Source organism: Ambystoma mexicanum, chromosome 5p (assembly GCF_040938575.1).
Source record: "Ambystoma mexicanum isolate Mex_15411 chromosome 5p, UKY_AmexF1_1, whole genome shotgun sequence".
In the NCBI taxonomy this organism is placed as follows: domain Eukaryota; kingdom Metazoa; phylum Chordata; class Amphibia; order Caudata; family Ambystomatidae; genus Ambystoma; species Ambystoma mexicanum.
In genome coordinates this window covers 542,650,137-542,663,354 of record NC_090930.1, presented here as the reverse complement: position 1 = coordinate 542,663,354, position 13,218 = coordinate 542,650,137, and the positions used below count along the sequence as shown (strand labels likewise).

General features: G+C 45.6%; 1 protein-coding gene across 10 annotated transcripts in view; it reads left to right on the top strand.

Annotated features, from left to right (window-relative positions):
* Positions 1-13,218, top strand: part of BCORL1 (BCL6 corepressor like 1) — a 1,509,155-nt gene that overhangs the window by 519,554 nt on the left and 976,383 nt on the right. For all 10 annotated transcript variants that reach the window (XM_069612962.1, XM_069612963.1, XM_069612961.1 and 7 more), the window contains one exon: positions 12,338-12,479. In XM_069612962.1, the coding sequence (XP_069469063.1) occupies positions 12,338-12,479 (142 nt within the window). The remainder of the gene's footprint in view (positions 1-12,337; positions 12,480-13,218) is intronic.

Sequence of the window (13,218 nt, the reverse complement as noted above, 5' to 3'; positions counted from 1 at the left end):
TGGTCACAAAGGATGCCCTTCAGGCGCAGATATTCAAAGATTGAAAGGGACTCCCGCCCCAGTGCATCTCGCAGGGCCTCGTATTCGAGGAACTCGCCCTCTTTGAACAGTTGTCCCGCCCATTCCAGATCCCCGTCCGACCATGACTGGGCATTCCTGAATCTCCTGCTACCTAATTTGAGCGGGTGGCCCCAAAGCGAAGACATTGGAGAGGGCCATGTCGTGAGGTATGAGGTTGTGGGTCCCTCTTTCCAGATTGTCCAGAGTATTCCCAGGGTTGGGTGGGCTTTCATTTTGCTAGGGATGAGTCTACGCGGCAGCCACAGGAGGTCACGCACTTTCAGAGGGTGGGCGTCCATGTCCTCCAGGTATGACCAGTAGGTGCCCATCCCCTCCTTCATGTGCTCCAGCAAGACCCGCAGCTGGGCGGCCCGGTAGTAAAGGAGAAAGTCCGGTAGTCCGAACCCGCCCTCCTCTCTGGGTAGTGTTAGGGTGGCCTTTCCTATTCTCGGGGCCCTCCCTTGCCATACAAACTCGCCGTTTGCATTTTTGTAGATCACGGAGCAACTGGGCGGGGACCTCCGTTGGAAGCGCAGTGAATAAATATAGTAATCTCGGCAGTACGTTCATCTTTATCGCTGTCATGCGCCCATACCAGGACAGAATCATACCATCCCATCTCCTCAGGTCAGACGTAACCCCCGCCAGGATAGGCCCATAGTTCTCCGGGGCCAATCTCGAGGGATCTCTAGTCAGGGTTACCACCAAGTACCTGATGGAATCCCTCCCCACCGCAATCCCCGCACACCTGTCCCGGGGGTCCAACCACGGGTCCTGGGCCCTTATGGGTAGGAGCTTTGACTTAGCTGCATTTATTTTTAGTCCCGAGAACTGCCCGAAGGCTGTCATCAGACGCAGGAGGGGGGGGAGCGAGGAGCTGGGCTCCACCAAGTACGCTAGGATGTCGTCAGCGAACAGGGAGAGCTTGAACTCTACTTCTCCCCTTTTGATCCCTTTGATGTCGGGGTGGGCCCGGACTGCTATGGCCAGAGGTTCTATCGTCAGGACGTAGATTAACGGAGAGAGTGGGCACCCCTGTCGTGTTCCCCTCGTGAGGGGGAATGAGTCGGAGAGTTCCCCGTTCACCTGCACTCTCGCTGTTGGGGCTCTATAGAGGGCGGAGACCCAGGTCCTAACGTGAGGCCCTAAGCCCATTCGACGGAGGAGGAGTTGCATGTACCTCCACTCGACCCTGTCGAATGCCTTCTCGGAGTCCAAGGAAAGCAAACTCGCCTCCAGGTCTGATTCCTGGGCATAGTGGATTAGGTCTATGGTCTTCCTGATATTATCCGAGTCCTGCCTGCCCTTCACGAACCCCACTTGATCCCCGTGTACTAACTTGGGCATTATCCCCTCCAACCGTTTACCCATCACCTTAGCTAGGATCTTAACATCTGTATTTAGGAGGGAGATCGGGCGGTAGGAGGAGCAGTCAGTGGGGTCTTTTCCTTCCTTGGGCAATACCACTATGATGGCTCATCATCGTTTCCGGCAGGGTGCCCCCCTCCAGTACTGCATTGAATACCCTCGCCAGGTGTGTGGCCAAAATGGACCGGAACCTCTTGTAGAAGTATACTGAGAACCCATCTTCCCCCGGGGACGTTCCCGCCTTCATCCCACCGATTGCATTCTCCACCTCCTCCTCTGTGACCCCTCCCTCTAGACCCTCTGCCATCTCGCCTGTCAGGGATGGGATCTGGATGGAGTCCAGGAACTCCTCAATCTGAGTGTCTTCTCCGGCATATTCTGACGAATATAGTTGTTCATAGTAGCGTCGAAAAGCCGCTCCTATGACTGGGGTGCTATGGTCTAGTGAGCCCCGTTCGTTCCTGATTGCCCTCACCATTCTACTCCTCTGGACCTCGCTAAGTTTCCAGGCCAGGATTTTATCGGCTCTGTCCCCCTTCTCATAATATTTTTGTTTCACTAGCTGGAGGTTGCGCTCAGTTTTGTGCAACAAGAGATCTTTCAATTGAAGTTTGTAATTTTCTAGGGCTGTGATCTGATCCATAGCCAAGGGTGCCTCCGGGGGGCCTCCCGGCTGGAGCTGTGCGATCTTTTCCCTAAGGGATTTTTCGGCATTGGTGGCATTGGTGTCTCGCTCTCTCGCTCCTCACTCGGGAATGGTACCTGTTTGAACCTGGTGGTTCACAGCCTAACAGGTGGGGGACTGCCACTCTGCCGGTCCCGATAGGAGTTGGTCTCCTGCTGGTTCCTCTGCTGCATTAGCATTGGCGATGAACTTCCTGGGTAGCTGACGCAGACTCCTCGTTTCCGCGGGCGAAGACCCTGAGTCCTTCTTCAGTTTCCTTATTATAGGGCTTGTCCCGCTCTTGCATAACATCAGTACTTGTTGTTACTAGCTCTGTGGTAATAGTTATGCCTCTCTTGAGCCACCTCGTCTCAGTACTTTCTAGGCACTGCAGCAATACCTGAATCTACTATTAGTTGATGGTGAATCTTCAGGTTGCAGAGGTGCATAGAAGTATTGGGTAAGGTGCTGGCATCTAAATAGACTGGAATTGTGTACGGTGTAGGGTGAGGGTTGTTATACTACATTCTCCTGAGATGTTGGTCCCTGTCCCTAGAGGGGAGTCTCTCCATGAGATCCTCCTGCTGAGAACCACCCCAAGGGAGACTACCTGGTAGCGACCTCACCTCCCTGGCCTCAGGAGAAGGGTCTGCTCTTCATGGAGATGTGACAATCTCTAAGGAGTCATCAGTGTTCACACTCACATAACCACCACTCCGCACTATAGATGTCTAGTAAAAGAGTATGCTTCTGTATACGCTACAGAAAATTACAATCATATCAGAGTTTACAAATACAGATAACATCCTCCATTCGGGGGGCCATGCTATAATCCAAATGTCGGCTCTGGTGCATTTATGTAGAACCTTATTTTCTTTCTGCACATTGTGGGAAACCAGAAGGTGTCTTACCCGCTAGTCCCCGGGGGATCTGTCATGCAGGTGGCCAGAACACCGCCATTGCTTTTGGATGCAGTTCCTGGGGGTGGAACAGTGCGGGAGGATCACCTGGATGAGTTCTTCAGGAAATGGGAATGGGAGTGGGACACTGCATGATGAGACACAGTATCCCTGTCCCCGTATCACATTTTCCCCATCCTACCCGGTATGGTACATAGGAACTCAATGCCCCCACCCCCCTTTCCCGACAGGAACACTTTCATACGGCCAGCTCACTGTGAGAGACAACTGACTAACACCTGAGCTGTATAGCTGATATGTCCCAAAAAAAGTGTCAGGCAGAGTCGGGCAATTACTGATGATTACACACACTTGACTTCGACCACACTCCCCCCCCCCCCCACACGTATAAAAGGCGTAGCATGAAATCACACTCTGAGCAAGGCAAAACACACGAGGAAGCAGCAGTGCCGAGATGGCAGTTTAATACGAAGAGAAAGACGGCAAGACCAGAGAGGGCTGAAAGGAGGGAATTGCCCCTGACCTTTTTGGAGAAGAACGGCTACTTTCACAAGCCCTCGAAAATAAGAAATATAAGACTGGGAATTAAAGCTGAAGAAAGGTGCATTGTGTGTCGAAGGTACCCAGGGCCCTCCCGCATTGATAGCCAAGGCAGGGAGGAGCGATTGCTGCTGTGATACTGTCTGTGGCTCCCGCAACAAAGCAGCACCAGTGAAGCCCGCACAGCCGGTGAGTCGGGGAGTCTGATAGCAGAGCGGTCTGTTAGAACCAAGGTTGCAAGCTGCAACATTATATGAAGAACTCTGCAAAGAACAGAGTGAGGCGTATGTGATGAGCGACGCAAATATAATTGAATATCCAAGAAGTGACTGATCATTTGAAGCCAAGATAGATACCATATACAGAGTGGTCCGGCACCACTTGGTGCTCATTCAAAGGTCTCTGTTAGGTATCCAACTGAGAGTGTAAAATTGTGAATTGTGAAATAGAAGTGGTCCTGCAATGGGTCAAGCTAAACCCGTCAACATTTGAAAGTCTTCGATAGCTAATACGAACTGCAATTGGTCCGGGCCCGGCTGAGGGACACTAATTGGGGGAAAAAAGAAGGATCTGATCCCAGCTGAAGGGGATATAGGGTGAACCGCGAGTCACCCGAGAAAAGATATTCTATAAGTAAAGATTGTGGTATAAAAGAGGATCTGAACCTAAAAGAGGGGTGTCCAAAGTAAAGATTGTGGTATAAAAGGGATCTGAGCCTGGCTGAGGGGGATCCCAGGGGAAAAGTGAATCGCCTGACTTGAATACTTGTAAAGGAATGTTTTGTTTGTTTTGGTATATCAGGCCCTCTGAATCAAGAGACTTTGATAACTTACAAGACTTGTGCACAGAATGCTGTGATTCCCCTGGCTCTGCTGAAGTACAATTTGGGAGCCATCATCTCAAACATCACTGCTGCGGTTAATGCCTCTTTCACTGATGTAGTGATTCCCTCTACACTTAAACACGCACTTGTGTTCCCGTTAATAAAAAACCTTCTTCTTCTTCTGGACCCCTAGATCCAGAGGTACTGGCCAATTATCGCCCCATATCCCTTCCTCATGCAATTGTTTGAAGTCCTGGTCTCTCTTCTGCTATCTACATTTCTCGAATCCTCCTCTTATTTTGATTCTTTTCAATCAGGTTTTCAGCCTGTTAGGGGAACTGAATCTGTTCTTAATTCAGTGCTGGACGACCTGGCTCGTCTGGTGGCTCAGGGTGATATTGGCGCGGTTGTTCTATTAGATCTGTCAGCCGCGTTCGACACAATTGATCATCCCACCCTGATCTTGATCATCCCACCCTGATCTCCAGGCTGTCCTCTCCTGGGCTATCTGGTAAAGTACTTGACTGGTTCATTTCCTTCCTTGCTGGCCGCTCTCAATCAGTTTCTCTTCCGCCTTTTCACTCTAATTTGGATCCACTTTCCTGTGGTGTCCCGCAGGGAGATGCTCTCCCCTATTTTGTTCAATCTCTACATTAGGCATCCAAGTCCTGGTCCGTCTTGACTTAAACCAAGCTGATACAGCCATTCAGTTTAGGTGTTGTCTTCAGGAGGTAGGGGAATGGATGACATCCAACTGGTTAAAACTTAATGGCAGCAAGACCCAGGTGTTGTTGGTGGGTACTACCTCACCTCTTCTTTACTGGACTAATGACGACTGGTCTACCACCCTTGGCCCCCTTCCGGTACCTGTTCTATCTGTTAAGAATCTGGGAGTTATTATCTATTCTCTTACTATGCATGGTCAGGTTGCGGCAGTATTTAAGAGCTGCCATTCTAAACATGGCATACTCAGGAAAGTCCTTCCATTTGTGCCTGAAAAATGCCAGGCCCCGGTAGTAGCCACGCTTGATATGAGTCGCTTAGACTACTGCAATTCGTTGTATCTAGGTCAGCCATGCTATTTGGTTAACTGCCTTCAGCTTCTGCAGAATGCTGCTGCTAGAGCTGTCGTACGGCTCCCTTTTGGCACCCACATGACTCCAGTACTGAGGAAGCTGCACTGGCTCTCTGTGAAAAAGCGGATTCTGTTTAAGTCCTTGTGTATGGTGCACCGTGTCTTTAACGGCATGGGACCTGAGTACATCAGGACACATTTTCTCACTATACTCCTACTCTGTGCCTCTGCTCTTTATCTTTCTTGTTGTTGTTCCTCGCTTCAGATTGATGCGCACTGGCGGACGTGCCTTCTCAGTTGCCGCTGCTAAGGCTTGGAACGCCCTTCCCCTGCCGCTGTGCAAGACCAGTGGCCACCTCGCCTTTCGTCTGCTAAAGACACTTGTGTTCTAAACTCTGGCTGCTAGGTCTCCCTTCGGGTGTTTGTGCGTTCTACAAGTTTAAATAACATAACATGTTGGTAATGGAACTGTGTCCTCGTGCCAAAGAAGTCCGAGAGTGTGCTATGCTCGAGTGAACCGCCTTGTCCCATGCTGAAAACGTGGGGAATGGAGGCCAACGGCCTGAACATGTTGATTTATCATTTTTGTGACCACTTTCTTTTTCATGAACATTACCCTACACTATTTGTATTTAGCAGTAGGGGTTGGCAATCGTTTTTTTTCTTTTTTTAAATATAGGCCCTTTTATTTTGATGAGACTCCAGTAGGACTGCATTATTATTTGATGTTTGTAGCTTGCTCCCATCTGTAGATTTAGGATTGGATAGGCGTTTATCACACCATTGTTAAAGTTCAATAAACACCATATAACTGTGGTCACTTCAGTCTGTCTTACCTTGATACCATGCCTTCTTAACAACATGAAGCAACCAACCTTTTGGTAGCTTTGACCTAATTTGTTGGTTGACGTGTTTCATCATTCTGCATTTGTTTTTCAGATGCCTTCCTCGTGGCAGTCTCCTCTTTGACATCTTTTCTTGTCAAGTTTCCAAAATTGCTTTAAAATTATTGGATGTTTCATATTATCATAAGGGAATACCAATAATGCATCTAATTTATTTTATCACCCTACATCACATTACCATTCTCAAGCCATGTATCTTGGTATGACAACACATCATATTTATCTTGCTGTACATGCCGTTAGAGATTCAAAGAATCATTGCTGAGGCTTTTTTCATTAAATAGGTTAAAAGATCATCTGAAACAAATCAGTCTATCATGTGAATCTAGCATCTTAGTCATGGGTTTTGAATATTGATTAATGCCAACTTGCAACTGATGTAATCACCTAGTTGGTAAATTGCAGGTTGAAGGCTTAGCGGAAAAATATCCAGAGTCATAACACCTTGATAGAAGTGAGCACAACTACTAACCTATAATCTAGCTCACACCAGTAGGGTATAATGGGTGGTGGAGGTTGAGTCACTGTGCTTAAAAACGGCTAAGTGATTTAAAGTATATATGAGTTAACCGATGTATGATGATAAAATACATAAAATGCATTATATATTTATTTATGAGAGCATAAAACTGTATCTAATTACTTAAATCTTTTTGAGGAACAAAGCACAAAAAACATCAATTGGAGAAGATGGTCCTTAAGAAGGCATCTATGACAGAAATAAATGCAGGAACACCTTAACACCTGTCAACCAATCTAAGAAGGTATTTGTAAAATAGGGTCTGTGCTACCAAGAGTTGATCGATGTGAGGGTGGATTTGGTGACATCAAATTAACACATCCTCATACACTGGATAACATCCCTCATCCTGGTCATCCCAGCAATGGGACGTGAACCAGATGCTCCACCTGTATCCTTTTAAATTGGGATATCCTTGAATGAGAAGTAAGATTGAATACAACATTGTTGGTATTGCTCATTCAAATGTGCAGGCACCCCTCAACGTAGGCATTCCACCAAATGTGTCCATTGCCATAAATCGGATTTCGCATCCAATCCACTTCAAAATCTACTGCTGTAGATAACCAGTTGTTGAGAAACAAGCACACATTCCTGTGTACTGCTTATTGAACTATACCAGCAACAACACTCCAGTCTGCACATAGGACAGTGGTCTGAAACCTTTGATTCTCAAGATGGTTTGGACAAAAACTCAGATCTACCCCAGGCAGCACAGTCAATTGTGAGCGATGATGGGAGTCGTAGTCCAAAATGCATGGTGAGCCGCATGTTGCAGACCCCTCTCCTAGGATAATAATTGTCAACTAGACATTCCATCAACAGGACATGTGCTAGCTACTCTTGCCCAACACCAGGAGGAACCTTCCTAATTTTCAATAACAGCTGGACCCAGGATCTGCTAAACTCTGAACTCTACACAGATTAAAAAACCCAGCAACCACAGTCATTGCCTTTAACAAAGTCATCATCAACACCACCACACTCCTTCCACCGTGCACTCCATGCATCAAACTCACACCCAGCAGTGGCTGCACACCCACAAAATGATGAACCAGTTCCTTGTGATAATTCTGCATTTTGAAGGTCGCACACAAAAGGATTTTGTTTTTGGCTGATTTTTGTGCACCCTTCAAATGCAGAATTATCAATTTGCCTGGGGCGTTTTACCACCCCTTCGATATCCCATTTTGCTCCATCCACTGCCACCTTTCAGCGGCCAAAACATTCCCTCTTAATCCCTGCACGCTAACATGAACACACACAAACACGTAAAGACTCTCTCACCGGCTGGTTTCATGCCTCTCCCTTTCCCGCCTCATATTTCCCCTGCGCGTGCGCACACAGACACACCACACACACAGACACACACACAGACAAAACACAACCCTTGCCTTGGAGGACCATGACTTCCCCCGTCCATCACGGCCACGCCGGTCTGCCCCTGCATGCACTCCAGTGGTGCGACAGGTTGCTCTTGAAAGATTGCTCCGAGTGATCTCAGAGTGGCCTTTCTAAAGCAACATTTTTGAATTTTTTTCTTTATTTATTTTAAATAGACATTCTCCAGATCACTATCGCTCATAGGACATATCTTGTTGCTTTGCAACATAGCACAACAGCACCAGAGGCTCCAATTTATTGGCTTATTTAGTACTTTAAAAGCACAACATTCATTCACCCTAAGGTATTCTGGCTGTAAGTGCCAAGCAAGGGAAGATATGTCTAGTTTGAGAAAGGGAAAGCACAAGTTTTCAGTGCCTTTCTGAAGGCCAGAAGGGTATTTAGGCCCCAGATGTGAGGCGCACAAGTGTTACAGAGATTGCTGGCTTGGATTTAGGACGTTCTGCCTTTCCTTTGGAGGCAGTCCTTTGGTAGAATCAGAAGTATTTTGTGTGATCTCTGAGTTCTTGGTGTTTCTGGAATTTTTTGAGGATGCAATTCCATATGCAAATACTTAACATCCCAACCAACACACCTTGAATCCTACTAGCACACAGATAATGGGTATTTTAGGTTTGCAGGCATCAACACTTAAGGTTTTGAACCTTTCCTTTCCTTCTGCTCCACCAAACCGTTGTCCTCCGAGACCCTCCCTTGGTGAGCCTAGCAGTAAAAGTCTGCACAAATGACAGGAGATATGTCATACAGGACCCAATTATATTACACTGCATTTTGGAGAAGCATATAAAGGTTTTGACATATTTGCACTGAAGTGGACATTGGGATTACAGCATAGCTCCTTATATGAAGGGTGTTTGTTTCTTGTTTGTTTATTTAATATAGCGCAAAACCAAACTCGCAAGTAGCCGGGCGCAAACATTACAAGGATACTTGAGAACTTAGTTACAATGACAAGCAAAATAGGCAGTAGGACAGTTCAACAGCATTACAGTCTGAATATACTTGTACAGTTAATGCCGGGTGTCAGAAGCATAAAGAGCTAAGTAACAATCAACCACAGTTTTGTAGTCCCGGTAGGGTCCAGTGAAATACCTAGATACTAGCAGTGGTAGTCGGAGGTCCCTATGGGGGGGTCAAGTTAATAAAGGGCATAGTCGGGAGGTGTCACTCGGGACGAGTGGTTCTAGTAAAAGAGGGTGATCACATTATACGTCATTAGATCGTATCCATGAAAGAACCTTGTGCCTGAAACTTGGGTAAGGTTGGTCCTTTCTAAGTTCTAAGGGGAGTTTTTTCCAGGTTTGGGCAGCTGTGACTGGAAAGCTAGCGCCGCCAACTGTACTCTTTTTATATCTAGGCACCATAAAGGTATAAGCGTTAGTCATTCTTGTGGGGCGGTTTGAGATTCTCTTGTTGATTCTATTTACTAGATAGGGAGGAGCTATATTGTTGAGGCATTTGGACGTGAGCGAAAGAGTTTTGAGGGTGATCCTGTCTTTAATTATTAGCCACTGGATATTCCTTCTGGAGGTAGAGACATTGGCTCTGTTAGGAATGTTTAAGGCTACTCTAAGAGCGTTATTTTGGAGTGTTTGGAGTTTGTTAAGGATATACTTTTTAGATCCCACATATAGGGCATTACAATAGTCCAATCTGGATATGATAAGTGCATTAGCTAAGGTAATACAGCTATCCTCTGTTAGGAATGGTCTACATGCTCGGATCAGTTTCCAAGTATAGGCTGTGGAGGAAGCTAGGGAGTTAATTTGTTTCTTAAAAGTGAGTGCTGAGTCCAGATAGACCCCAAGGGTTTTGACTGCAGGCATCACTTTGATCACATTGTTGTCAATGTTAAACGAGGCATAGTTCGGGTCAAGTTTTTTAATTGCTGTCTCTGTGCCGAGGATCAGAATCTCTGTTTTGTCGTCATTCAGACAGAGGCCATGGGATCCCATCCATGCCTGAATGAGGAGATAGATCTTGTTTACCAAAGCTGAGTCTTCCAAGAAGTTACCCGAAAGGGGGATGAGGATCTGAGTGTCATCTACGTAGTTGGTGTAGATGACACCCAGTCTATCCAACTTGTCAAACAAAGGTTTGGTAAAGATGTTGTACATAGTCGAAGACACACATGATCCCTGGGGGACACCGCAGGAGACTTGTATGGGATCAGCAGCTGCTAGGGGGGAGAAGACTCTCATTGTCCGGTTAGCAAGGAAGGATTGTACCCAGGTTATGGCATCACTTGAAAAATGGGCAGCGGAGCCGAGGTGATAGCATAAGACTGCATGATCTACCAGGTCTGCTGAAAGGTCAAGGAGGAGTAGCATAGCTGATTTTCCATTATCCTTCAACTCGTCAATTTGAGTTTTAAGATCAATCAAGGCTGTTTCAGTGCCATGAAGGGGGCGGAAGCCGGATTGTTGTGAGCCTCGAAGGTTGTTAGTTTCAAGGTAGTCCTGAATTTGCAGGTAGGCTACACTGTCAATGATTTTGAGTAGGAATGGGACGGTGATAATGGGTCTGTAATTTGTCGGGATGGAGGGGTCGAGAGTTTTTTTTTTATTTTTTTTTTTTTTAGCAAAGGTAGGACCCAAGACTGTTTAAGGTTATTGGGCACTAGGTTAGTCTTATAGGAGGCGTTGATCAGTTTGGAGATGAAGGGAGCTAGGTCTCTCGCTGCATCTTTTATAAATTGAGCAGGGCAATTATCTCCTTTACAATTAGAAGGCTTTAGGGAGAGTATAATTTTGTCTGTCTCTAGTATGGTTATGTATTTGAAGCTAAAGGGGTGAGGAGTGTTATTGGGCTGGTTTAGGGAAGGCTGTACCTTAGGAGTTGGCTACACTGGCAATAGCAAGGCAGCTTTTTTGATTGCAATTTTGGTTTGAAGGGAGCTAATTTTTCCTGCAAGGGCATTTTGTATATTAGTGCACCAGAGCTTATTTATGTATTTGAATGTGTGTAAATGTTTGATTTGATAGCCATTTGTGTAGTGTTTATTGAAGTATGTTATTTGCTATATCTCCATGGTTACACTTTATGAACCTTTCTATGCCTGATTACCATTTTTCAAATAGCCAATTATGAAGGAAGTAAAATATTAAAGATCTATTTCTGAATGTGTACTATTTTGTTTCTAACCTATAAAAGGTTTTTGTGACCATCAGATTCAATATGGCTTTGGTTTATTTCATCAGCGTTTGCCATTAGGCCTCTGCTGATAGTTGCGCATTTTGCCCGGCCTCGTGGTCTTTGGGTTACCCGTTATGCTGATAAGTGAAGGGTACTGAAAGCAAATGGCATCTTGGAGCTCAAGCAACAACAATTGTGTGAGGTGTCTTTCAGCCATGTACAGGTTGGTTTCAAGCCTAATGAGTATAAAATTACTGTTTGTCTCCGAACAGTAGTATAGGACTTCAGGTTGCACTCTGGTGAGCTTGTGCTAATCTAGGTTTAAACTTGCAGAGCGTTCACGCCCACTCAATGTTCCAACACACACAAAATAGTGCTCACTCTTGATGCCTTTAACAAATATCAATTGTTCGTGCATGCACATCCTCTGACAGCCATCAGAATCGCTCCATTTTAATTTGTTCATCTGAAACATGTCCACCATGAATATCCCTGGTGCTGTTTCAAAATTAAATGCAATATATATCAAGAACCTTGGGAAGCACAATGGACTACCTAACAAGCCCATTGGTGTTACTCATGTACAGATGGTCTTTGCCAGTCCACCTGAATACTACTCATGCAAGAGTCCTCAAAGTAATGCATGTTTTTGCTACTTCGCTCTATTTCATATAATTTCTCTGTTCCATCCAGTCAAGCAAGGTCTGCAATTTCCTGTTTAATGCACGCATTTGGTGCAATGATTGTCTATTTACAGTTGTTGATTGGTGGGTGAATTGTATTTTCCACTTGCTTTTTTTCTCAAATTGCGGCTGTAACCTTGTGTTCTTTTCCTAGCTAATGTTAGATTGTTTTTTTTTGTTGGCCTTGCAAGTGTATGAAACGGTCACTTTCTGTAGTAAATATAAATCTGTTTTTCCCAGCGGAGAAAACGGCGAGTCAGTCTTCAGGGAGCTTTTGGGAAAAACAGCCATGCCCTTCCACCTCCCGCAAAAGAATTTGATCTCCGAGCACGGCGCCGGAGAAGAAGGACTATAAAGATAGAACCTGTGGACCAGGACGAAGGTAAAACATTAATGAAGCTGGTGGTAGTCTCTGGTATTTTTGGAAACTAAAGCTGATCTAAAGATCTTACCACAGCTTTTACATTACATATGGGAATGTACAGTAGATCATAAGTACATGTAGGAACGTTGCTTTGTGTCTCCCAAAAAATAAATGCATCATCTGGTGTTCATGTGGTGGAATTCAAGTAATCGATTGAGGCACACATTCTCATGGAGGAATGGGCAGCATTGTTTTGGATTGAAAAAATAAAGTCCAATTTCAGAAATTCTGCAGGAAATCTGCTGCTATTACCCACCATGCGGGTGCAATACTTGTATTTGGTCTGTGAAACTAGGAGAACATACCAGTGAAGGAAGTGTTGTTTTGATGCAGTCTCATCCTTGTGTTTAAGACCTGTACATTAGAGAAAAACTGAGCACACTTTTCTCTCTCCCAGTATTTGCTGAACTGCAACTAGATGTGGGTTTTGTTTGATGTCCTGTATTTCACTTCTTATGTTAACAGCAAGTTTGGCACGTCTCTGATGATATGTAAACCAGTGATTCGAATGGATTGTGTCCTCTAACCTATTCCTCATCTTTGACATGTAATGTCCACCTACAGATACTTTGCAATTATTTTTGGTAGAGGGCGCCGTTCGTCGATGGTGTCTAGTTGATGTCCCTCGAAGGTACCGGCGAGGGCAACGTCTTTGTAGGTTATATGTAGCACGCGCAGTGCCCGTTGGTCTCAGTTC